The sequence below is a fragment of the Erpetoichthys calabaricus genome, chromosome 9 (genome assembly GCF_900747795.2).
Source record: "Erpetoichthys calabaricus chromosome 9, fErpCal1.3, whole genome shotgun sequence".
Taxonomy (NCBI): Eukaryota; Metazoa; Chordata; class Cladistia; order Polypteriformes; family Polypteridae; genus Erpetoichthys; species Erpetoichthys calabaricus.
In genome coordinates, this window is record NC_041402.2 from 90,514,522 (window position 1) to 90,542,388 (window position 27,867).

At 37.9% G+C, this 27,867-nt stretch overlaps 1 protein-coding gene across 2 annotated transcripts in view; it reads left to right on the forward strand.

The window, feature by feature from the left end:
- znf276 (zinc finger protein 276) overlaps nt 1-27,867 on the forward strand; it is a 75,423-nt gene that overhangs the window by 33,834 nt on the left and 13,722 nt on the right. The window contains exons 4-6 of one of the 2 annotated variants that reach the window (XM_028809884.2): nt 2,152-2,643; nt 2,929-2,995; nt 13,629-13,709. In XM_028809884.2, the coding sequence (XP_028665717.1) occupies nt 2,152-2,643; nt 2,929-2,995; nt 13,629-13,709 (640 nt within the window). The remainder of the gene's footprint in view (nt 1-2,151; nt 2,644-2,928; nt 2,996-13,628; nt 13,710-27,867) is intronic. The other variant, XM_028809885.2, reaches the window with a different exon arrangement.

Genomic DNA, 27,867 nt, shown 5'->3' on the forward strand with positions numbered 1-27,867 from the left:
CAAAAAGGTGACTTGAGCTGTGCGGCAGCAGTGCCAACCACTGCACTACTTTGCCTCCTTGATATCAAAGATGAAAATATGCAGTCACAGATGCACAATCATAGATTTCATCAAAACAAAGCAGAAATGCTTAAAGGCAGAAAATTCAAAGTGGCATATAATGATTGAAGCCACTGGCTCGTTCTATTTTTTTAAATTGTGCTGAAGGCTCTCTAAACTGTCTGTGCTGATGCTTTGCACCTTTTCTTCTATGAAAAAGATAAATAATAATAGATCTTTCATTATTATTATTATTTCATAGAGTCTTCTGTGTTTTTCACGTGGTGGTGTCAGGCTTGTTCAAAGTTTGTTCTTTATCTGCATGTGGCTAATTATTATGCATGCATAGGTCACGTGCCTCCTTCTTTTATACTGAGTACTAACATGGCACTGAACATCAACCTGCACATTGGTGAAAATCCTTGAACAAACGTTCTGGTTAATGACTCATAGCATTCCATTTATCTACTTGAGTTATGGTTTTAACATCTTGGTTCTTGTAACAACTTGTATTTGCTTAATGGCTTTTAACATTTCTCAATTAGACGGTTTTACTGTCTAGTATTTGATAATATCAGGCCCATTTAAAACCATCTTCACAGTTGCTCACAAACCCTGTTGATGGCTAGCAATGCAAACACGTCAGCTGCAACTAAAAAAAAGTAGGTGGACCTACTCAATGCAGTAGTCTAGCCAAGCACTTTGGATGAGTGCAATTGACACAATTAACATTTTAAAATTATAACTGTTTATTATACAGTAATACATTACATTATGCGTTATTTATGCTGTATATGTTTCATTGTTGTGGCCAAAAAGGTGACCTCAGCTGTGCAGCAGCAGTGCCAACCAATGCACCTCCATGAGATCAAAGGAGAAAGAACGTTTTCAGAGATGTGTGATCATATATTTCATTAAAAACAAAGAGGAAATGCCGAAATCACAGTCAAAAGTTAGAAAAAATATGTAGGTCTTTTGAAGGCAGAAAATTTAAAGTTCAAAATTCAAAGATCCCCTGATCATAGCCCCACTTCTGTTTGTGTTTTTTCACAAGGCTTCAAAGACTAAAACAAAACTGAAGTAATCTTAAACCAACTACAAATACAAGGAGAATTTGTTGTGAAATATTTGTGTACACTGGTTTATTTTCGCTTTGGGAAATAACACCAAATCATAGTTGTTGCTATGTAAGTTGCTAAATAAAGCAATGATTTTTTAAGTTGGAATTTAATCCATTCTTCTGGTGGTGTAAGGCCACAGTACTACTTGGATAAGCTAAAATGATGAAAAAATACCCACACCCTTGTGCATCTATTAGGTGTTTTATTAAATACTATATTTCTTATTGGTTGGCATATGAGAAATAGTATAATACCATCTAATACTTGTTATTATACTTTTAATAAGTATATTAAAAAATATACTTATTTAATATTTGATGTCAACAAAAGAGATTACCCACAGGAAACTGGAGAAGCAATTTATTCTGTAGTGTACTTCTTGATCAGTAGATGTCACCATTGATTCTGATTGCTTTCGCCTCAAAATATCACCCTTTACTGACAATGGCAATCCTGTTTTAAAATAGATTTTTGCAAGTGATGCTGTTTTTTTTTTGTTAGGTGGCAGTGAATTCTGAGCAGATGGGTATCTGGTTTTAATATAAGTTTGGAAAGTTCTGAATTTGATGGACTTTATTAATGGTTTACTGGTGTATAGATAGAGTTGATCATCATCATCATGAATTAATTTCAGTTGGTTTCCTTTTTGTAATTTTTAATTTTAAAAATTACTTACTTCTGTAGTGGAAAGCTGTTGTGGTGAATTGTGATATGCTATTATTATATTTGAGTTTTTTTTTTGGAGTCTTGAATAACAGCTTTGCTGGATAGTCATTAAAATTTATTTACTTTTCTTACTTACTAATTATAGTAAATTATGAATTAGAAAACTCAATATGTAGGCAATTTCTTTTCACTCTGCTAAAGATCTTTGTATTTACTTTCTAATGATTAAAAAAAAACAGACCCAATATCATCATAAACTACGGTAGCTTAAATGTATAACGCATAAACTTCCTTTTAACACTTGTTCTTCAATTTTTTGTGACAGATGACCTTATTACTTCAAGAACAAGAACTCTGCGATCCCTGGTGTCCTGGGCACATCAGCATGCTTCTACATGTCAAACTGCACCAAGTCTTCAAGAAGTCTTGGGATCTGATTATCAGGGTGTTGTGCGAGCTATCTGGTGCTGTGATGATGGTCACAACTATGTAATGGACACTTACCCTCATCACTTGGCTTTAGATGTCCCTGCTGCTACAGCAGTAAAGTTGGAGAGTGAAGAAAGGTTGGGGCACACAGTGTTAGACAATGGTTCAGTGGAGTCAAGCAAACAGCCGCTAGCCGCCACTACTCCATTGTGGAACACAGATTCCCACCAGCCTGTGTTTCCAGAGGCAACGTCTCTTGTGACAAGCACTGGGATTCAGCTGCAGCACAGTATATCTCACCAGCCTGTTGACACAGAAGAGAGGCTACAGAGGATACGAGAACCTCTAACAAGTCTAAACAGTGCTGAAGCTGGGAAGGGCATGAATGGTAAGAGATGGAGCCTTGAGTAATAAGATGAAACTGGTATTAAACGTGTAAATAGTTGCACTCCGGCATTGTCAGTCATTTAGTGAAATGAAGAGAAACATCTAATGTACAAAAAAACCATAAACTTAATGTAATGATGTACAATTATAAAATAAAACTACTGGAGTGTTTCAGTGTGACAAAGATATCAGAATCCCAGTTTATATTTTATGTGGCCTGAAGTTGCTGTTAAAAGTTCTAAATATCTTTACATTTGACACTCTTTCTTTTTTAACTATTTAAAAGATTTGCTAAGCTCATCACAAACAGAAACACAAGAAGAGGACGAAGAGGACAGTGATTTGTCTGATAGGTACTTTAAAATATTTACTTTTTTATATAAATGTTTATTGTAACTACATTATTGTGTATCGCCTGTCTATTTTTGCATTGAAACAGTAAATTATTTTTGTTACGTTTGTTGTAATCAGAATTAAGCGGATTTATAAAATTTGACTTCTAAATATTATATACAGTAGTTATAAAAATGAGCAAAATATACATAATTGTTAAAAATATTAGATTTGTGAATTCTCATATGACATGTAAATGTAATTTATATATATTTTTATGTCTTGACTGATTAGTTTACATTTCTAGGTGGAATGGTGTTGGACAGGTCAGTGTAGCAGCCTCACAACTCTAGGGTAAAAATCAATTCCATGTCACTTGTTTGGAATGTGTCCACAGATGGAACATTTATGTTTCATTTAAACTCTAAATTGGCTCAATATAAATGAGTGTGATCGTTTGTTCCCTGGAATGGAATATAATCTGGGATTAATTTAGTTAACTGCTGCTGGTATTGGCTCAAGCTTCCCTGTGAACAATCCTGAAATAAACAGGGTTCAGAACTCATGCATCTATAGTGGCATGCTAAAGTTTGGGTACCCTTGCTTAAAATATCTGTTACTGTGAATAGTTAAGTGAGCAGAAAGTTGAAGATGACACATGTTTTATGTTTTAAGCATGATTACATTTTTGTTTCCATCATTCACAGGTACAAAATACTAAAAAAATGAAAAGGGTCTGAAGCAAAAGTTTGGACACCCGACATAGTCAGTACTTAGGAAAACCCTCTTTGGAAAGCATCACAGCTTATAAATGCTGTTGTAGCCACCTTAAGAGTCTTTCAATTCTCACTTGGGGTATTTTTGCCCATTCGTCCTTGCAAAGGGCTTCTAATTCTGCAAGATTATTGGGCTGTCTTGCATGTAATGCTCTTTTGAGATCTGTCCACAGATTTTCAATGATGTTTAGGTTGAGGGACTGTGAAGGCCATGGCAAAATCGTCAGCTTGTGCCTCTTGAGGTATTCCATTTTAGATTTTGAAATGTGTTTCAGATCATTATCTTGTAGGACCCATCCTCTTTTTAACTTCAACTTTTTTACAGATGATGTAATGTTTGCTTCCTGAATTTGCTGGTATTTATTTGAATCCATTCTTTCTTCTACCAATGACATGTTCCCTGTACCACTGGCTGCAACACACCTCCATGCTTATTAGTTGGAGAGGTGTTATTTTTCTGGAACTTGACACTGCTTTTGCACATTCTGGCCAAAAAGTTCTATATTGATTTCATGAGCCCACATAATTTGTTTCCAAAATGCATCAGGCATGTTTGGGTGCTCATTTGCAAACTTCAGACACCGAATTTTGTGGCTAGGATGCAGGAAATACATTTTTCTGCTGACTGTACCATGAAAATTATATTTGTTCAGGTGTCATTGCACAGCAGAAAAGTGTACCACCACTCATTTTCCTGAAGGTCTTTTTCAGTCAAACAGGGGTTTTTATTTTCCCTTCTAGCAATTCAACAAGCATTTTTTTCAGAAAGTTTTCTTAGTCTTCCAGACCTTAACTTGACCTCCACTGCTCCAGTTAACTGCTATTTCTTAAGAATATTATAAACTGAGGACACAGCTACCTGAAAACGCTTTGCTATCTTCTTTTAGCCATTTCCTGCTTTGTGAGCATCAATTATTTTATTTTTCAGAGTGATGGGCAGCTGCTTAGAGGAGCCCATGGCTGATGATTCAGAGAGTTTATTCAGCTTTGCAATTTGCATCTGGGGTTTCCTAATGATGACTGTGAACAAGCCATAGCCCTAACTAACTAATTAAGGTCTGAGTAAAAGTTTGGTAAAAGTTATCCGAGACCTCAAATATCTTGGGGTGCCCAAACTTTTGCATGGTGCCCCTTTACAATTTTTTGACTGTACAGTTGTACTGAACAAAAAACAACACACTAATCTTGCATAAAATGCTTAAATGTCTCATCTTTAACTTTATGCCTTTTGGTGATTATTTCATCTTCTTTACTTAACTACAGTACCACATTTTAAGCAAGGGTGCTCAGATATTTGCATGCCACTGCATAACAGTTATTATGACAGCAGAGTCACTTGTGCATGTACAACTGGTACTTTTTTGCTAATTGGGCTTAATCCGTATTATTTTACTTGTGAATCTGCATACTATGACTTAAAACATCATCAGATTTTCATGCAAGTCGTAAAAGTAGATAGGAAGAACCCAGCTAAACAAATGAGACAAAAATATCATACTTGGTCATTTATTTATTGAAAATCACCCAGTATCTTTGAGTGGCAAAATTGAAGGTGAGATTGGAGTCGGGTGTTGTCAATCAGTATCATGGTTATTAGTCAATGTGATGACAATCAGGTGTGAATGGGCACCCTGTTTCTATTAAAAGAACAGGGTTCTGTTAAGGGCTTTATCTTCAGACACGTTTGTGCAGTATCAATGTATTATGCCATGGACAAAGAACATTTCAGAGGACCTCAGAAAAAGAATTGTTGATGCTCATCATACTGGGAAAGACTACAAAACCATCTCTAAAGAATTCAGACTACACCAATCCACAGTCGGACAGATTGTGTACAAATGGAGCAAGTTTAACACTAGAATCCCTGAAGCCTGTAGTAAAAGTCGTAATCCTGGGCCAATTTAAATTCTTTCACACCTCTCCATTAGCGTCTTTTGTTATGTAAATGTGTCAATTAGCACAAGCAGCAAGCAGCCTGCTATCTCATTCCCCCACACACACAGCTGAGGTTCTCGCATCTCGAGTCTGTTCATCTGGGTGTGAGGTGCCTGGAATTGTATAGGGTAATTAATATAATGTTATTTAGAATACATACATTTCATGTGTGTTCCGTGTCTACAACTATCTGGGTAAGTGTCTGATGACAGGAAATGCGATGCAAGAAATACTGAAAACCTACCTAAAACAGAATCTTTTTCCATATCATAGTAATAAAGTCACTTTAGTATGCGAGCAATTCTCCACCCTAGTGTTTAGATCTGGCAGTGCCATGCTAACTGTGTATGTGCCCAAAAAAAAGAAGCTTGTCTGCATTCTCAGTACCATGCACCATAACATGGAGTATGGGCAAGATCGAAAAGAAAAAAGAAATGTTCAAATGGCAACTTATGTTCAAATGGCATAGCGTTTTCAAATAGTGACGTTTTCATGAGTGACTGTGTGTGTGCATGTGCGAGAGAGGCAGAGACAGATTCAATCTCATTCAAGTGATTACTGGAATATACAATAAACACTTTCACTAAAGTATAAGTGTGCTTTTATTCAAGAATAAAACTGAATAACAAAAAATTCAAGTGATAACAAGATACCAAGAAGACATGATTCACCAGCATTTGTCTGTCTGCATATATCCCTTCAGTGATATCTTTAACAGGTAGCAAAAATTTCCACCAGCTGTTACAGACTCAAATCAAAGGCTTCTTCTTATTGGGGTCATACAAAGTCAGGATGGCACTGCCAGATCTAAACACTAGCGTGGAGAATTGCTCAAGTATTAAAGTGACTTTAGCTGCAGGTAGAAGTTCCTGTCCCATTTTACTTATAGTGCCAAGTAGATTGTGTTGCGGTGCATCAGTCTATTAGCCAGTGGAAGCGCTGTGAAGAAGCTGTCTGTTGTCACAGTTCTGCCTTTGTCCAGAAACGGCTCCATAAGCTTTATGACCACTGTCTCGGAAAGTCTCTCCCGTGGGACGACTGGGATCTTTTCCTAAATAAGGAGTGGCATTGCACATGTACTTTGTCTCCAGATCTGCCGCAAACCAAAACTTTATGCCAAATTTGTCACGCTTGGTTGAGATATATTGCTTGAAAGGACAACAGACCTTGGTTGGAAACAGTTGCTCATCAACAGTAATATGTTTCCCTGGGTTGTAACTCAAAACACAGTTCTCAACAAAACACTGCCAGATGTCCAAAATCGCAACAATTCTGTTGTTTTTCACATGTTCTGCATGGGTGTCTTTGTTGTCAAAGCGCAAATGCCGCATGAGAGTCTGATAGCGGTCACAGGGTATCATATCTTTGATTGCCGGTACAACAAATAGTTCTGAGCAGGCATAAACCACAGCACCAACTGTGGACATTGCTGTTCTTGTGAAAAGAATGGAGATAAACTGCATCAAATCAGAGAGGGAGAGGCAAGTTTGTTGTACCACGTGAACATCACTGAGAGAATAAAAGTGAATAACAAAAAGAAAGCACTTTTACAAGTACCCAAAATTTACACCAGGTGTTACATACTCAAATCAAATATATGTTTTATTACATTATAGTAATAATTCTACCAGCTCACTACTCAAAATGAGGAGCACCCGGACTAAAACCTGCAACCTTATGGTTATAAGGCAGCAGTTCTTACCTGTGCACCATCCAAGAAGACACATCAGCTTTCTTTCGATTGACATTGAAGCTTGGGATTTTAACTCATTGACAGCAACATGTAAATTGAATGAATTTTTTTTTCTTTGGTTATATTCTTGAATAAAAGTGCACATGTTTATTTGATATTTGGACTAAAGTCTTCACACATTATACACTTCACATCATTATTAGTATAACATGGAAAAAGTTTCTGTTTTAGGTATGTGTTCATGATTTCTTGCCTCGTGTTTCCTGTCATCCTACATTTACCCAGATTGTTGTAGACATGGAACACTCATGAAATGTATGAATTCCAAATAACAATATATTATTTACTCTATACAACTCCAGGCACCTTACACCCAGATAAACAGACCTGAGATTGAAGAACTTCAGGTGCGTCTGTGGGGGGGATGGGATAGCAGGCCGCTTGCTGCTTGTGCTGATCGACACATTTGCAAAACAAAAGACGCTGATGGAGACGTGTGAAGGAATTTAAGGTGGCCTAGGATTACGACTTTTTTCATAGGCTTCAGAAATTCTAGTGTTAGGACTATTGTTATTCTCCCCAGGAATGGTCGACCAACAAAGATCACTGTAAGTGCAAGGCATGTGATTATCCAACAATGTCACAAAAGAATCGAGGGTAACTTCTAAGCAATTAAACGCCTCCCTCGCATTGGTTAATGTTAATGTTAATGAGTCCACCATCAGGAGGACACTGGACAACAGTGGTATTCATGGCAGGTTTGCAGAGAGAAAGCTACTGCTTTCCAAAAAAAGAAATTGCTCCCTGTTTAGTTTGCTGAAGAGTAGGTGGACAAACCTTAAAGCTTTTAGAGTAATGTTTTATGGACAGATGCGACTAAAATAGAACTTTTTGGTTCAAATGAGAAGCGTTATGTTTTGGAGAAAGAAAAACACTGCCCTCTAGTATGAGAACCACATCCCATCTGTGAAACACGATGGTGGTAGTATCATGCTTTGGGCCTGTCTTTTTGCGTCGGGGTTAGGACAACTTGCATTTTGGACAGGAAAATGAATTCTGAATTATACCAGTGAATTATAAATTAAAATGTCAGGACATTTGTCTGTGGACTGTATCTCAAGAGAAAAGAGGTCATGCAGCAAGACAACAACCCAAGCACAAAGGTCTCTCTACCAAAGAGTGGTTGAAGCAGAATAAAACAAAGGTTTTGGAATGGCCAAGTCAAAGTCCTGACCTTAACCCAGTAGAAATGTTGTGGAAGGGTGCAGTTGAGAAACCCCAGCAACATCCTGAGTTGAGGCAATTCTGTATGGCGGAATGGGCTAAAATTCTTCCAAGCCAATGTGCAGAACTGATCAAGACCTACTGAAAACTTTTAGTTGCAGTTATTGCTGTAATATTGAGTTCTCCTTGAAAACCCCTCTCCTGTTGCTGTAATAATTGACAGTATTGAGTGTTACTGTCCTGGGGTGAATTTATGTGTTTGTTATATAGACTGTCTGTAGTACTAGGGTGTTGTACTGTGTTAGCTATTATGAATGTAGAGAAAATCCAAGCAAAATGACTAAACTAAAAAGATTACAATATGCAAGCTTTCGAGGCAACTCAGGCCCCTTCTTCAGGCAAGATGAAGAAGGGGCCTGAGTTGCCTCGAAAGCTTGCATATTGTAATCTTTTTAGTTAGCCAATAAAAGGTGTCATTTTGCTTGGATTTTCTTTATATAGACTGTGAAATCCCAGAGCATGTACAGCTGCCCTAGAACCTGACACAGAAAGGCAAGAGACAAGTTTTGCACACAAAATATGGTTTATTTACAATTGGGGTGTGTTTCACCCTGCTCCCCACAGCACAGTACCTAAAGCACACAGCCCAACACAGTCCCTTTTGCCGCCAGTCCTTTCACCTCCACTCCTCCTCAGGCTTTGTCCTCTTCCTCCCACTTCTGGCCATTGAGTGGTAGTAACTGGCTCCTTTTATAGGCCACACGGGAAGACTCCAGGTGTTTAACAAGCTTCTTCCGGCAGCACTCCCGGGTTTCGGTGGAAGTGCTGTCAAATAGGGCCCTGTAAAAGACCAGGTGTCCCCTGGCAGAGGCCACAGGCCCCAGCAATGTTGAGCTTCCATGCTGACAACCCATCGCACCGCTGCAAGCCAAGGGGGATTCCCTCTGTCTGTCCGGGGGAGAAACAGCCTTAAAAATACAAGTATAAAATCTTCCCCGATTCTTCTGTACTTCGGCCATCTGCCACAAGACAATTCGAAAATAATGACCAAAATATGTCACACTTTCTATCACTATGTGTGATGTAGTTATAAATCTTGGTAATCATACTTACAAGGATGGTAAAATCATTTCTTGTTCAAGGGTTTCACTATTTCTATCATACTCAATTTTTGAGTATTTATCAATATTATTATTAAATACTATGTATTTATATAATGTGAAAAGATTAGACTCGACATACTTAAAAAGGTTTGGGGCAGCCACCCATATATTATCCCTGGCTGCAATGGGTTTGTTTTTGTAGACAGAAGTGTCTCTGTTGGAGTCCAGACATGAACTGTTTGAGGTATGGAAAGATGGCGGTTTTAACTGATAAGACAGTAAGTGACGTAGGGGAACCAGAAGTGACCTTCTCCTGACATCAGGCTGGGAGCCAGAACCGGAAAGTCTTCAACAATGAGTCAGACAAGTTTTTCTGCGGCTGGTCTGCAGAGATAACAGGAGAAGGTTTAGTGCACCCCGCCACCCCCTGGCCTGGTGTGGAATTACCTTTGCTTGGTCCATACAACATCCTCCTACTCGAACGTGCATGACAATATATTTGTCATGTTGTCATGATTTGGGTATCCTTATTAGATAGTGAAGACTGCACCACATATAGCTTTTCTTACTTATCAATATAATTACTTATAAATAATTAAATTGGTTCTGTACCATTGCTTATTTTCTCCTCTGCGGAAACATCAACAGTACAGTATTTGATTAATGAAGGATGAAGGCCATGATAAGGTCCGAGTATTCAATTACATTTATAATTATCAACTAGAACATCACAGCACACATTTATCATTCTGTTTATTCTGTTTAGTGTGTCGGACATTGCATTACCAACATGGTTCACTTTATCTTAAAATGAACATTCATCAATCCATTTCACATTAAGAATAAAAGTCATCTGAATTCAGACAATATTTGATGAGGAAAAGCATCTTGAATTACTAAGCGCAGTTAGCAGCACATACCAAATCAAAGTATTTTAGTAGGAAGGATTACGATTCAGTACCAGAGTAACACTGTACTAACAAGTCTCCTTTTATAGTATATATTTGCACATTTGATTATTTTTATGACTTGTTTAATAGTGGCACAGTATATATAATGCGCACAATTGTAATATTGACAGGATTAGGTGACATATCAAGATTAATGTGATGGAAATCAAAACTCAGTTGACGCTTGAATAAACTCAATTCAGCAGAGTCTGCTTCAAAGAGCTTATATAAGAAAAAAAGTACTAGAATGCAAGAGCATTAAGGAGAACTCTTTAATTACAATTTAAATGTTATAATTAAAGAAGTCTCATTACAGACTAAGGTAGAAAGTTCTCGAGAGTTGTAGCCACAAAGCTAAATGGATAGGGATCATAAGATTTTTTAGGCTACCTCTGGGTTAATATGAATTCAATCTGCCTGTAGTTGACCAGCGCCAGAATTAATAATGCATCTTTCTATGTTATCAGTCTCTGACTAAAGGTAGTTTCCTTTACTTTCATTGTTCTTGTTCTTTTTTTTTTCTCCACAATTTCATTCTGCGATCTGCAGGTAACCCTTGCAACAGTTGTCAAATTGTATGCATCTGCAATCAGAAAGAGAAATGTGCAGTTATGGAAACTGGCTGCAAGAGGTTGTTTCTGTTAAAGGGGGCAATACCAGCTTCTGAGGCCAAAGATATACTTACTTTTTCCCCAGCAGACCATTACATCTATTGATATTTTTGTTGAATGCTGTAAATGATTGAAAAAGAATTTTTTTCCTTGTGCTTTTATTCAGGCATATCAGCTTTATGTCTAGGCATTGTTTGTATGAAGATTTAATATTTGTCTGTTCAAATATATTGAAAAAGTCAACAATTCTAGAGTGTACTTATTTTCTCACATGACTATATAAACATTGTAGTGATTTAGTGAGGGTTTTTTTTATAACATAAATTACGGTATGTTGATTTATCAGTTATTAATAAATACAATAAACAATTTTGTACTAAACAAGGTGGCTTTAAATGAGACCAACAATGCTACTGTATTAGTACTTGTTTAAAAAAAAAAAAAAAAAAACTGAAAGGGAACATTATAATTTGTTTTAGCTTATAGTAAGTATATCCATCCATTTTCCAACAGTGGGTAAATGTTCATTCATAAACCTAAAAGAGGGTGCTAGATGCAGCTCGCTCACCTACTGTTTTTTTTAGTTGGTTTTTCATTGGGAAGAAAGTCAGGTCATTTTCTTGTCATTGTCATGAAATTCTTACTTGCGTATGTATTTGTAAGTATTATTTATGTATATATAGGCAAACACACTGTAATGTTACAATATTTGATATTTTTGTGATTGACTATTCAAGAACCTTATGACTTGTGGGTATATACTATCTCTGACCTATACTGTTCACCAGAAAGGATGAGTGAGAAAAGTAGCTTTACAGAATAGCTGATGTCTTTAAGTATATACTGTTAGACTTTCTAAGGCAGTTAGTGTTACACAGAAAGCAGCTTGGTGCTGGTAATACTCTGTACCACCCTCATCACCCTCTGTAGTGTTTTATGATCTTGAGCTGAGCAAGTACCATACTAGGATATGATGCAGCCAATGCACCTGTAGAAGTTAATGAGAACAGACGAGGCAGGCATCTAAACTTGGGCATTGGAGGAAGTAAAGGCACTGGTGGGCCTTTTTGAATAGGGACTGTTTTGTGCCCATATCAGTTTGTCACTTTATTTTTTGTTGGCTCAATCTTTCTTTCTTTCTTTCAAAGAAAGTTCTTTGGACTTTTTTTATCATTAGATAAGAACATGTATGAATTAGTAGGTCAATGTAGTTTTAAAATGTAGTTTTACCTGAGAACAGTGACTCTAACAATATAAGAACAATGTTCTTCTGCTTGCACTATTGTCCACTTCAAAAACATATAAAAATAAGAGCTTAGTTCAGTAGTTGGCAGACAGTAAAAATTGATAATTTAATAATGTTCTTAAATATGTATCCTACATTGATTTAACAAAATACATCCTAAATGAGTTCTACACATTATATATGCCATAAGCTGTTGTGTTGTGTATGTTTAGCTTCTCCCCATGTGTACCACTGTCTAAATATACTAATATATATTTCTGACATTGGCAAGGTATTAATTTCATTCAAAAAACTTGTTTGAACTATATCATTCACATGTATTTACTCAGAAATAACATGCCAAGTCAACACCCTTCCAATCTTATCAAAGCTGTTAATTTAGAATTCTATGTAGAAAAATTAAAATAAATTTGATATAAACTACAAAAGTATGTTATAAAGTTACCAAAATGGTTCTAATTTAATTAATTGAAAATTATTTCACAAAACGACACAATTAGGGATTTATTCAAGAACTGACAACCTCCAGATAGCATTCAAAATTAAGCTACATAGAAGTAGAAAAGTTAAACAGTATTGTAGAGATGTTTTTGAAACATTAGGTAAAGACAACATATTTTTTAAGTCAGTTAGAATTGTCCAGAGAAGTTAAATCTTGAAAAATTACAAAGGAGTGACATACTGCTCACGAGGGAGGTCAAAGGACACAGGAAAAAATCCTGGCATAAGAAAGGAAGATTGTGCGTTGTGTCTAATGAAGCCTGGAATGTGGAGCAAGGGGTATTTTTCAATGGAGCTAAATCTTTCCATGTGACATTATGATATGTTTGTTATGAAGTAGAGCAACTTTTTTCTTAAGAATTGTCATATACCTGCCACTGGTTAATTCTATAAAATGAGTCCTTTTCCTTTCCCTGTTTAAGTGTAGTATATTTAATGACAGTTTTTCACTTGTAATTCTCACAAGATTTGGGAGCAGTATATCTGCAAATCTGTGTATTAAAAGTAGTTGATACACACAGGATATTGTATCCTAGTATTTTTCTTACAACTGCTTTATAGACTATTTAAAAACAGAGAAATGCTGAAGTGAGTGAACACATGTTATTTTGTAGAGATTTATCAAGTGAAGAAGAAGAGGAAAAGAGGAAAAGTGGTTCTTCTGATGAACTATTTGAGCCACACCCAGAGAAGAGGTAAGAAACAAAACAAATTAACATGGCTGTCCAAATGTGGATTGAAAAAGTAACTTTTTCATCACGTTTTGTGAAAGCAACACTTGAAGTTTTATCGTTAAAATTTATTACTCCAGCTAGATTGGAAGATTTCATATTGTATCAAAAGTAGGCTTTATTTTATTTTTTCCATTTAAAATAAAGATTTGATAAAGGATAATGATGGAAACATTCTCACAACTGAGGAGTGTGTTGAGCAGATGGAAAGATTGAGAGGTTGATGAATGAAGAGAATGAGAGAGAAGGTGGGATGATGTGGAGATGGTGAACCAGGAAGCACAAGAGAATAGCGAGGAAGAAGGAAGGACACCTATGAAGAGGATAGAATACGGAAAGGCTGTTGGTCCTGATGACATACCTGTGGAAGCATGGAGGTGTTTAGGAGAGATGGCAGTGGAGTTTTTGACAAGATTGTTTAATGCAATCTTGGAAAGTGAGAGGATACCTAAGGAGTGTACTGTAGTAAACACAGAGAGATAAAATCAATCAGCCACAGCATGAAATTATGGGAAAGAGTAGCAGAAGCTAGGTTAAGACAGGAGGTGATGATTGGTGAGCAGCAGTATGGTTTCATGCCGGGAAAGAGCACTACGGATAGATGCCATGTTTGCTCTGAGGGTGTTGATGGAGAAGTATAGATAAGGCAAAAAGTAGTTGCATTGTGTCTTTGTGGACATAAAGAAACCATATGACAGGGTGCCTCGAGGAGGACTTTTGGTATTATATGAGGAAGTCGGGAGTGACAGAGAAATATGTAAGAGTTGTACAGGATATGTACGAGGGAAGTGGGACAATGGTGAAGTCTGTGGTAGGAGTGACAGATGTGTTTAAGGTTGTGGTGGGATTACATCAGGGATCAGCTCTGAGCCCTTTTCTAATTTGCAATGGTGATGGACATATTGACAGAGGAGATTAGACAGGAGTCACTACGGACTGTGATGTTTGCGGAGGACATTGTGATCTGTAACAAGAATAGGAAGCAAGCTGAGGGGACCGTGGAGAGGTGGAGATATCCTCTAGAGAGGAGAGGAATGCAGGTCAGTAGGAACAAGACAGAATACATGTGTGTGAATGAAAGGGAGGTCAGAGGAATGGTGGGGATGCAGGGAGTAGAGGAGTTTAAATACTTCGGATCAACAGTACAGAGTAACAGAAAAATGTGGAAGAGAGGTGAAAAAGAGAGTGCAGGCAGGGTGGACTGGGTGGTGAAGAGTGTCAGGAGTAATTTGTGACAGACAGGTATTAGCAAGAGTGAAAGGGAAGGTCTATACTGTAAGACGGTAGTGAGACCAGCTATGCTATATGGGTTGGAGATGGTGGCACTGACCTAAAAACGGGAGACCGAGACGGAGGTAGCAGAGTTATAGATGTTAAGATTTGCATTGAGTGTGGCGAGGATGGACAGGATTAGGAATGAGTGCATTAGAGGGTCAGCTCAGGTTGGATGATTAGGAGACAAAGCTAGAGAGGCGAGATTGCATTGCTTTGGACATGTGCAGAGGGGAGATGCTGGGTATATTGGGAGAAGGATTCAGGGATGGAGTTGCCAGGCAAGAGGAAAAGAAGAAGGCCTAAGAGGAGATTTATGGATGTGGTGAGAGAAGACGTGCAGGTGGTGGGTGTGACAGAGCAAGATGCAGAGGACAGGAAGATGTGGAAGAAGATGATCCGCTGTAGCGACCTCTAGCAGGAGCAGCAAAAAAAAGAAAGAAAAAAGATTGATTGATTGATTGATTGATTGATTTTATTTGTACCAGGATGAACACTGCAGTAGACTAGCCACCTATCCATATTTGGTTACTGCCATGTAATGAGTGCTAGGATCTATGAACATCTAAAGTTTGGATAATCCAGGTATCTAAAGTTAATAAAATATTTGTAAATAAGGACAGTAGAGAGATAAAAGTTACAGTTCACAAAATTAATCAAATATGTTTCAGTGTACTTTTCAATACAATCATCTAAAGATGCTTGCATAATCAAGCAGTATTCTGACCTGAATTATGTGCATTTACTTTTAAAGTATAGGTTAGATAGTTGAAAACTTTTCAATTTGTTAGTTTTGATAGGACTGTTTGGTAACAAGTGTTATAGGACAAGGTTACAATATTGAACATTACATATTAAAAGCACAGAGCAAAAATACAAGTTAGTTACCCATGTAATAAAACCTTATAGGTAGTATCAGACAAAAATTCACTAAACAAAAGTCTTCAAATGCTTCTTAAACACACTGAAGGAATCAAAATTCAGAATGAAGGTGGACAGCTTGTTCCACCAGCCAGAAGCTTCACATGAAAAAAGTCTGGACTGAAATTCAATCCCACGCAGAGGTGGCATCACAAGATATCATTTATCAGCAGAGCTTAGTGGACGGATGAGAGGGAGCATAGGATCTCGTGGACATGTGTCCAAGTATTTAGGTGCTGATCCATTGACTATTCTGTCAGCAAGCATCAGAGATTTGAACTTAATACATGCTGCTACAGGGAGCCAATGTAGTTATATGAAGAGAGGAGTGACATGTGTGTACCTTGGCTGATTGAACACCAGATGTGCTTCTTACTTTTGGTGACTTATGGCAGCATTCTTGTCGGCAGAGATTGTGGCTCACCCAGTGATGTGTTATCAGGGTTCTATGTAACTAACTGGTGTTCACCATCTGTACAGATTCATGGTTGAACAGATATTTAAAGTGTTGTATCACAGCACTGTAAGATGCTAGAAAAATTATTTTAGCTTTCTGTATTGTTTCAGAAATTTGCCTTAATGTAGCTGCTATATAGCTTCCCACATATGTAGCCTTATCTGCATGTAAACAGCTGCTTTAAGCAAAGAGACTTGTTAGCTCAGCACAAGCAGAGCAAATGGTTAAGTGACATCAGGCACTTTTTATTGTAGGCGTCCCTCCTCAGCTGCTAACACCTATGCGAATATGGCAATCACCCACACCAGGAGCAGTTATTGCTATACCTTGAAAAGTAGTGAGAAAAGCGCTATATAAATGTAAAGAATTTTATTATTATTAATATTATTATTATTATTGTTATAATGGAAATTCCTGTGTCCATTATTTTGGTTTGCCTACATTATAGTTAATGCTAACTACACTGTTTATTTGAGTGTTGGGTATCTACTTTATAGTACCCCATGTGTACAGCCTTACCTGCATGTGGGCAGCAGCCTAAAGCAAAGAGACATGCTAGCTGAGCACAAGCAGACCAAATGATTATCTTCAGACATAAGCTACACCTTTGCCAATCAGCCAAGCAGGTGCTTGCTCACCGTTCTGCTTTCTATTGAAGATGTTTCCTCTCAGTTGCAAACCCTGTGGAAATACAGCAATCATCCACACCAGGTACTCTTAGATATACCATGAGCCAATCAATACAGCTACAAAGTAAAATTAATAAAAGCACAGTAAAACCAATAGTAGCAATAGTAGGAAATGCGTTTGGAAAAAATCTTAAAAGGTTAGGAAATTTGTTTGAAAACAGCCTTATAAGAAAATACTTAAGTAGAAAATCAAGGTGATGGAAAATGAGTCTTTTCAGTTCTAGACCCAGAGCTGCAGAAGTCTTTCTTTGGTTTCTTCTTTCATTAATTGTTCCCTTGTTTGCTCTCCTTGCTCTGCTTTATCTTCTGTGTGTAGGACAGCTGCAAGCTTAAAGGCCTCACTTCCTGTGGAATTAACAATGATTATAAAAATAACCAATAAGTGTTTGTCTTTCTCAGGCTGACAGGCTGATTGTCCATTCTGATCCTATTTACCCCAGGCCTAATAAATTACAAAAAGGATTTGTAACAGTCTGTTTTTTTAGGATGTTAAAAGAATAACCTAAAAGATACTCGATTCAAGTCAGTAAACATACAGTGTTTAAAATCAGTCTATAGCAGTCATTTAAAATAAGACACACGACTTAGTTTGAGATTGAATTTAGAGTTCAGAGTTTGAAGGTTTAAGGAGACTTTGTTGAAGTAAAGAAAAAGGTCCTGCTTTTCAAATTATTGGCAAGTTAGTCAGTATTAGCTCTCACAGTTCAAATTTTGACTTGCTTGCAGTCCCAGTTCCTATTTTACATATTATTTACTTCATAGTTCAGTATTGTGAGTTCTGAACATTTGTTCTTCATACAGTATATTTCTATGCCTGTACACTTTCCTTTCTCACAAACATTCACAGCTGGATTTTTGCAGGGTTTTGTTATGTTGAAGATGTTTTTCTTGTTTTAGAGCTCAGTTAATTTTTTTTTGTTTATCTCTATCCTCCCTGACTTTGTGATAACATATGCACTCTTTGGAGCATAAAATTAGATGTGTTTTTTTTTTCCCCTCATACATATGATGCAAAATGACCTCATTCTGTCAATCGTAAACTGTTCTTTCCTGATAGTCTTGTTGTATACAGGATATATCTATCATGGAACATTGGTGTCAGAGCTGCTGTTCAGTGCTCATAAAGTGTGAGTCAGCTTTCAGAGCCAACCTGAGATATATTGCTGTAATTCGTCATCTTCAAAGCCATAGACCCTAACTAACATTAAGTTTCTTTTTGGGAATAAGTACTCTTCCGAACTGCAGCACAACAGAGTAAATCATTGATGTAATTAGAATTATTGAAAGACTAAGCTTTTGTCGTTTCTGTATTCTTAAACCATCTTCCAGTTCCACAATCCCCCGCAGTCACTGTCACATTTAACGTTCCCTGTTCCTCACCTGTCGTGTCACCCAAATCATCAACACTCAGTTTCATTCAAGGCTTTACCGTCCTTCCTTTCATAGACATAAAATAAGACGCACATTTTCTCTACATACGTGTCCAATAATAATAGTAAACTGGCAGAAACGAGAAAAAGCACAAGATGGGAATATTCATGACAAGAGCCTCAGCATCAGGGTGAGGATGTGCCTTGTCACCCATTACGTGAGCTCGTCTGCCACCCTTCAGTTGCACTGGCACACGTTACACTCGGGGGCAATTGCAATGGAGAATACCAACAATGTACACCTTCAGAAGTGGAATAAATCGACTGTATAAGTAGAACATTTCAGATAAACTATGAATTTTGTTAATCATAAACAATGCAACATAACTTATATGTGTTGTTACTTTTTATTTATTCTCACCAAACGTTACATATCTACATCGGAAATGAACATGGGTAATATGTTTATAATCATTCTCACTAAAATACACCGTCAAAATATATTAATGAGCAAACTGAGACACATTGGCCTTTAGGAAATATCAAAAAGCGTGTGCGCTGTCATTTAGGACAGAATACATTGTTAACTTGACGCACTCTCTTCTGACGCAATGTCACGAAAAAAAAGAAACAGCACAGTCCATGCAAACTCATATCCTCCTTGGTTTTTGACCTTATGATTGTCAACATCAAATCAATAAAGCCATTTTAAGAAGATGACAAGTCAGCTATAGTCAGTTCAATTAACGCTCCTTTTAAAAACATTGCTTATACAGAATATAAATCAGAATCTCAATGATGCGGGACTCGCGAGTAGTAACGAATAATATGTGACACTGAGAAATTGTAATTCCTAATAACGGGAACAAGTAAAAACTACGATTTCCTAAAACGGACACTGTAAATGTAGGCATTTCAATAAATAATTTAGGAGACTTGTGTGTGCATTTCAATACCAATTTAAGAACTACGTAAGCTACCTTTTGTACTATAAACGGTAGCTCAAGCAGCACTTAACAGTAAATAGTCTAACAAGACAATGACTGACTGTACGAAGATGCTGCACTGCTACAATAAAGGTTCACACTGTCATTCTGCATGTTTTGAAGGCGCTGATTGGCTGAAATTGGTAGTTCTGTATAGCGATCAGAAACGAAAAGACACATTTAGGCATGCTGGACAGTAGTTTGTTTTTCTACAATGCAAATTCAGTACGACACCAGGGTCTCCAAACACACAAATATGAAGCTTATTACGTTTTACAGTGAAACTCTTTACATACACAATATAATTAGGGACGTGTGCCCCCTGCCCGACTACGGCGGCCCAACCTTCCCTCGACAGCTCAATTCGCTCGCTATCCGTCCAAGCTGAAAATATTGTTAAATGGAGGAATTGAAAAAAAGCCTTTCACAAGTGGAGGATCGACGACGCGAACGCCTGGTGTTTTTACTGAGAGACAGTTGCGATACCATTGAGCCACCTAATCAGGATAATTAACGCGCTTCGCACAACTGAACTAATACTACTGTTCTTACTGCGGCAGATGTGGAAATATGTTGTTTGACATATACACGTTAAATTGGTTTAATTGACACGAGAGTATCATTGTTGTATTCTCCTAATGAAGACAAAAAAATTATATTCATAGATGTATACTGTATGACGTGCGGTTTTGAACAAAATTAAGCGTTCCATAAAAAGGTTGCACGATTTACCTAATCTTTTTATATATATATATAAAGTTGATATATGACAATATATCTTTGACACTATGTATCAGACAAAGGAAATCACAGCAAACCACAAGAACAGTAATTACTTCTCAGCAACTACCTGAATTGTAGTTTAACTATATTAAGTGAAGTGTGTAATGTCAATACGAATTACAAAATATAACTAGAGAGTTAAGTGTCAGATAGACTTTCAAAATATAGAGGTCAATGCCTTTGAGTGTGCTGAGGCTTCACAAAGATTCAGTAACCAGTGACCATGTCTGCTCGAGACTTTGAAGCCCTATCATGATCCAATCTCAGTACTACGCATGTCTGAGGCTTCACAGCCCTGTCATTATCTCAGTACTACGCATGTCTGAGGCTTCAGAGCTCCGTCATTAGCTCAGTACTACGCATGTCTGAGGCTTCGAAGCCCCGTTCGAAGCCCGTCATGATGCAATCTAAGTACTACGCATGTCTGAGACTTCGAATCTGCTCGAGGCTTCGAAGCCTCAGTTAACCCAGTGCGCATGTCTGAGGCTTCGAATCTGCTCGACACTTCGAAGCCTCAGTTAACCCAGTGCGCATGTCTGAGGCTTCGAATCTGCTCGCGGCTTTGAAGCCTCAGTTAATCCAGTGCGCATGTCTGAAGCTTCGGAGCACCGTCATGATCTCAGTACTACGCATGTCTGAGGCTTCAGAGCTCCGTCATGAGCTCAGTACTACGCATGTCTGAGGCTTCAAAGCCCAGTTTGAAGCTCGTCATGACGCAATCTCAGCACTACGCATGACTGAGGATTCGGATACCCGTCATGATCTCAGTACTACGCATGTCTGAGGCTTCAGAGCTCCGTCATGATGCAATCTTAGTACGCATGTCTGCTCAGTGCTTCTAACCAAGCTTGATGATTCCAGTGTGCATGTCTGCTTGGTGCTGACGAGCTCCCGTTTGAAGTACATATCGCATCAACAGAGTTCAAAAACTCGACAGAATTCCCATTGAAATGAATGTTTGTGGATGATCCATACATGTTAAATGATTGTGCTCGATAATACTTTGTGGTAAAAAATAAAATTATAAATTATACATCATACAAATCTGCGGTGGGTTGGCACCCTGCCCAGGATTGGTTCCTGCCTTGTGCCCTGTGTTGGCTGGGATTGGCTGCAGCAGACCCCCGTGAACCTGTGTTCGGATTCAGCGGGTTGGAAAATGGATGGATGGATATCATTGTTTTTGTCTTCATTGCATACATACATACATACATACAAAACATGCATTATATACATCCACTCTGCTGAAAATAGTAGTGGTGCAGTGGTAGCGTTGCCACTCCATACTAAGGCTTGCTTGGGTTCGGGTCCCACGTCCACCCATTGTGAATTGTGACCCAAAAGAGTCTGTTTTTCTTTTTTTTTTCCATTTAACAGCAAATTCCACCGTGGACCGAGAGCGAGCAAGGCGAGAACACTAGTAAAGATCTATCAAATGGAAATGGGCATCTTGTTTTATGTCTATAACAAAAAAAAAATATTTGAGTGACGATTTCAACTGTTATTGTAGTTGTTGATGGCGGGTTTAGCAGTTTAAAATTTTAAATATTAAATTAATAAGGTGGAATGTGTTCTTACTTTGAGTGTTGGGGGGGGGGGGGAGAGCTACACGATAAATGTGTTAGTAACTGGGATTGCGCCTCTATAACTGGAAGATTGCTTAGGAATGATACAGACTGGACAACTATATGTTTTAGGAAATGTTTTATTATTGCACTGTGCTGTGACTAAGACAACTTTTTCCTGATCGCCTGTCCGGACCTTGAAGATGTGTTCACGAGGGAGGGATGCTGTTGTTAAAAGCAAATGCGTTTTCGGCAGCAGGTCCAGATGTGTTTATCCTGCTGCTTTTTGTTGTTGCCTCAGCACTCAAGAGGATCTTTAATGCTGACCTTGATACGTGCAATGCTCACTTGATCCATGCACTGCTCACCTAGGAGTGTCCCGTGTGTGTCTGTGTACCGGTGACTGATCTGCACCATGTCTCTCAGCCTCTCTGATGAGCTCCAGATTGACACCTTTGAATGTTTGGTGCAGCAGAGCAAATTCAATAGAAGATGAATTAATGTAAATACGTGAGCTGCCTTACGCAATTAGTCATCGCATTTTGATGGCGATTCTAAGTGGGGATGATTCACGAACAGATCTCTTATGCGATCCTTCCACAGTATCTCTCAAAATTATTTAGTTCAAATTGGTTATAAAGACTTCACTCGAGATTATTTTTTTTAATTTTTATTAATTATGATGAGTCTTTAGTTCGGATCGAACTCGGGCTAGCACTACGCTCAGAATGTGAAAAGCAACCACCTTAGTTAATTGAGCCACTGACGGCGTCTTTTCTCGTAGCAAACTCGTTACTTTTGAGCTCCAAAAAATATTGTAAAGTATTAATAAATGAAATAGTTTAATACTTGATGGAATAATAACATCTGTGATTTAAGGATTTCACATTTTCTTTCTCAAATGTGCTTACCTATATCATGGCAAAGTACAGGGATAAACCTTTATTTTCTGTCTACTCCATTTTAATTAAGTCAGACCAAAGAAAACATTTAAAGCTATTAAATGTGATCTCAAGAAAAGATCAGGGTTAATTATAATACTAATAACAGGAGCGATTATAATGATACAGTGCAAAAGTAAATACTAATTGAAAGAGCCGGGAATCCATGAGGTGAGGCGTCTTATTTTGTTTAACTCTTGCTATCGTATAGTGCATTCTGCCTGTCGGCGTTAGTTATATTTATATTTTTTAGACATCAGACACTAGAAGCTGCTGACGATCCCTTCTCTTCGTTGTCAGTCTGTAGCTGCGAAAAAATAAAAGCAATAAGAGTTTTAACAGACGTCATTGAAGTGGATCATAAGTTTCTGTAACGTTAATGAAAATGGCCAGGAGGTGTCACTAGAGAGGTGAGTGTCAAATGCTTCGAAGCTTCAATACGATTTCCGACACAATTGCTTCAAACGTGTTGATGCTTCGTGAGGCTTCACTCCGCCCATCACTACTAAATAGGAATGGGTTAAAAACAATAATGTTAATGCCTCATGCATAATGGCGTGTGTAGAATTCACACTAAAACATGCATAGATCTGTGCATATGCCAACTTCCACGTTCTTCCGCTCCATTAATCCCAGTCAGCCTGAAAAGTAACGCTTGTGCACACACCTGTTGCTCCACCCTGACTCCTCTTGGAATTACACATCTTTGAATATGCAAATCAATATAAATAGCCCCTTATGTTTTGCGTTCTGTGAAAAGACAATGGCAAAAGCAAGGGGAAAAAGAAGAATTTCAGCAAAACCCAAGTTGACTGAGTGACAGAGTGGCAGAGAAACTTGAAAGTTCAAGTTCAGAAAGTCGCACAGTGCCCGAAATAGAAAAATGTGGTCAGATATCACTGTGAAAAGGTGAGTCTTAGCCCACCATCTGAGTGTCATTTGGAAGCGTATTAGGGTACAGAGAAAAGAAAAAAGCTGGGACACAGTGTGAAAAAAGGTTGAAATTTCCACTTTAATCACGTAGTTTAAATTAAAATTGAAATTAAAGCATGTATAAAACATTGAGGCACGTTGGCGCAGTGGTAGCAACGAGCTGGCACCCCTTCCTGAGATTGTTCCTGCCTCCTGCAAGATGCTTGCTGCCCTGTGCACGAACCTCAATAAAATAATTTATTGCAGCAGTACTGTCTCTTTCAAACGTACTAACCTCCGATTCCTGTCCTTCCTTTTGTTTCTCGAAACAACCAATCGCCAAACAATCAGCTCTTTAATAAATGTCAAGCCATCTGTAAGTGTAGAACGCCGATTCTTCAAAACTTTTAAGGAACATTGAAATATCTTCGTAGTAAATATTTAATTATTCCATCCATCTATCCATCCAAGGTCGCGCCAATCCCAGCATGCATACAGCACGAGGCAGGAACAATCCCTGAACAGGGTGCCAGCTCATCACTAACGTTGCGCCTCCGAGTCCTTGCATATTTAATCAATAACAATATACATTATTTAAATGAAGTTTAAAATGTATCTGTATAATGTAATATGTATACTTTAATGCATTTCGTCTTTAAAATGATTTCAAGAGCTCCACGAAGATCCACCTGGAAATCTAAGTTGTCATCATCTGAAAAAACACGCTCTCAATTGAATTGAATTCATTTATTGTTATTGTATTGTACAGTGAGATTCAATACGCAAATCCTCGATAAATTTATTTTCCTATAAAATAGTAAATAACAACAACAGTAATAATAGGATAAAAAACGGTGAAAAATATACAACATGAAAGCATAAGTGGCTCAGGTTGTGCAGTATTACAACTGTAATGCAAGTTTACAGTGAGGCAATTGTACTTACAAGTACAAACAGTTCTACTGGGAGCACTTGATGGACTGATTGAGTGCATCTATAGCTCTTGGGATGAAACTGTTTCTGAACCACGAGGTCCATACAGGAAAGGCTCTGAAGCGTTTGCCAAATGGGAGAAGTTCAAATAGACTGCGCATGGTTGAGGCAGTGTGTGCTAGAAACTCTATCCCGATATTTCTCCCTGCTTTTGACATAATCTGCAGTAGAGCTTTTCGATCTGCTGCTGTAGAACTGTGATTCCACACTCAGATACAGTGTGTTAAATACTTTGATCGGTGCAGTGACAGTGACAACGCTAAAGCAGCTATAGTATTTGGAATAGTGTGGCCATTCTCTGCACCATTATATGCTTACAGGTTGATTACAATCAGTTGCCTTAAACTAATAAACAATATGCGGTTAATTGCAGTGTATTTGATAAAGCCACGTCAGGGATGTGAATCTAAAAAATAAAAGGAAACCACACAGGAACAGTAGCACTGCTTTGACGCTGGGTGCCACCAGTTTGCAAAACCGAGCAGAGAACTTGCATATGCAAAGGATTGACCAGGCGTGAAAATGTACATGGCTTTGCACCAAGTTTAGTTTTTATACATCGCGATGTGAGCGTGGAAATGGGTGTACGCAACATTTGTCTGCATACGCACCATTTATACATGAGGCCCCTGGAGTGGCAGAGTCGGAGTACAGATGTCAGTCCAAGTGAGAATTTGTAGCTGTACTTGAAAATTGTTGTTCACTCTTGATTTCCATGCAACCTGACAGAACTTGAGCAGTACTGCAAAGAAGAATAGGAAGAAATTGCAGTTTTCAGAGGTGCAAAACTGATAGACTTGTGCACACAGATTTAAGGCTATCATGGCTGCCAATGGTGCATCTACTAAATACTGACTTGAAGGGGTAAATCCTTAGGTGATCAATTATTTTGTGTTTTATATTTGTAAATAATTTAGATCACTCTGCAAAGGTCTGATTTCACTTTGACATTGAAGAATATTGTTCTGTCGACCGGTGCCAAAAAAGCCAAATTGAATTCACTGTGATTCAATGCTGTATAACAAAAAATGTGAACACTTCCAAGAAGTGACTACTTTTATAGGCAGTGTACAAAGTTTTTTCAGATGCCAATGTGTAGATCAGGGATGCACAAGTGTTTTTTTTTTTTTTGTCTTCTGGATGATCACTGTCAAATGTGTAATGTGGAAATGATCTTCCCAGAACTCGTTTGCCAGTTGTATAATCTTTCAGTCAGCACCAGCTACTTCTGTATTATTTCTGTTAAAAGATGAAAAGGAGTAGGAGGAGGTAGAGAAAGAAGAAGAAAGCTTATTAGGGTTTTCATATATGAAAATAGTTATCATCATTTGGAACAACAGCAGTTAAGCAGCAAGCAAAACACATTTTGACATTACGCAGGCTGGAATTATTACTGTAAACTGCTTGATGATTTGATCAGACTGCTGGTGATAATGCTGATCTTTTGCTTAAACAGCATATCTTAGGTTAGAAATGGTCTCTGACTCTGTGTGAGCCTGATATCATGGTATCATCTTCCTGACTGAACGGGGATGAGTAAGTATCAAGTGTACATGTTAATACTGATAGCTTTGTCATTATAGTGTTTGATGGAAATGTCAGGTCAACCTGTGTGACTTTCTGTGTAACGGAGTACAATATATTTAACAGAATTGGGATTTTTGGAATTACATTTTCAAAAAAATATTATTATAGAATCTAATAATTATGCATCCAGTGGTTCAGCAATAAAACTAAATCATAATTAACCTACACTACTGCTGTTTAGTATTATCAACTGCCAAGGAAATAACATTTTAAATGTTCTACCAGTCCATAGTGGCCAGTATACTGTGTAACACTGTGATCTGCTGGTGGAGTAAAATTGCCTTAGGGAATACAAAATGCCTAAATAAACTGATCAGGATGGCATTAAGAACTGTCTCTGGACATTGTTAGTAAAGGTGATGATATAAATACAGGCAATCATGGATACTTAGTCCATCCTCTCTATGCCTCATTGTTTTAGAGCACCCTTAACAGCTTGCACGTTCTACCACTGTCTGCTGCCTGGATACTTTTTCCCTCTGCCATGAGGCTATCTTTTGCGTTTTCTCCTAGCCAATTAAAACCAACTTTTGGAGCATGGATAATATTTCTTTATATTATTATACAATTATTATTATGTGTTAGATGCATTTTACACTACTGTAACAGTTTGAGTTTTCCTGTATTGCACTCAATTCAGATGTTCTGTGTTGTTCTTGGAGTAAGTTGAGTGAATTTCCCTCCTGGGAACAGTAAAGACCTATCAGTTTATATCTACCATAATTATATAGTACTTTATCTATCTGTCTGTATCATTTAGTGACGTGTCTGTTTGTCGGTCGTAGTTATATAAGTGCTCCATCTTCCCATGCCTCCCTCTGTGATGATGCTCAAGTGATTGCTCTTGAGTAACATATTATCACTGAAATGAGACTGTCCTGCTAGCAGTGGGCATCACACATCTTATTCACACACATATCTACTTATCCTTGTCAATGTTGTGTCTGGGATATGGAAGGAAACTTGGGAAACCCACAGTGGCCTGGAAAATGTTTAAAATCCAAAAACAGAAGTTTTGGAATATGTCACGTGCTTTACAGTTCTGTTCCTGCTGGCTTTTTTGAACTTGGCCTAAGGCTTTAGACTTTTAATTAGATAGTGTGATTCCTCCCTTTTAGGTGAAAATCAGACTCTAGTCTCTGGTGCTACAGTATGAGACAACCGTGCCAGATACCTGTGCCTTGTAGTACTAAAGTAATTTCAAATTTAAATAATAAATTCCTTGCATTAACTTTTTATAATAAACAATCTTATAGAAGTATACTTTTTGTAATATTTAAAAATAGTGAATCGTCTGGTTATAAGAATACAGTGATCCCTCGCTATATCGCGCTTCGCCTTTCGCGGCTTCACTCCATCGCGGATTTTATATGTAAGCATATTTAAATATATATCGCGGATTTTTCGCTCCTTCGCGGGTTTCTGCGGACAATAGGTCTTTTAATTTCTGGTACATGCTTCCTCAGTTGGTTTGCCCAGTTGATTTCATACAAGGGACGCTATTGGCAGATGGCTGAGAAGCTATCCAGCTTACTTTCTCTCTCTCTCTCTCTCTCTCTCTCTCTCTCTCTCTCTCTCTCTTGCGCTACGTAGGGGGGTGTGAGCAGGGGGGCTGTGTGCAGCTACTTCCTGAAGGACAGGCTGCA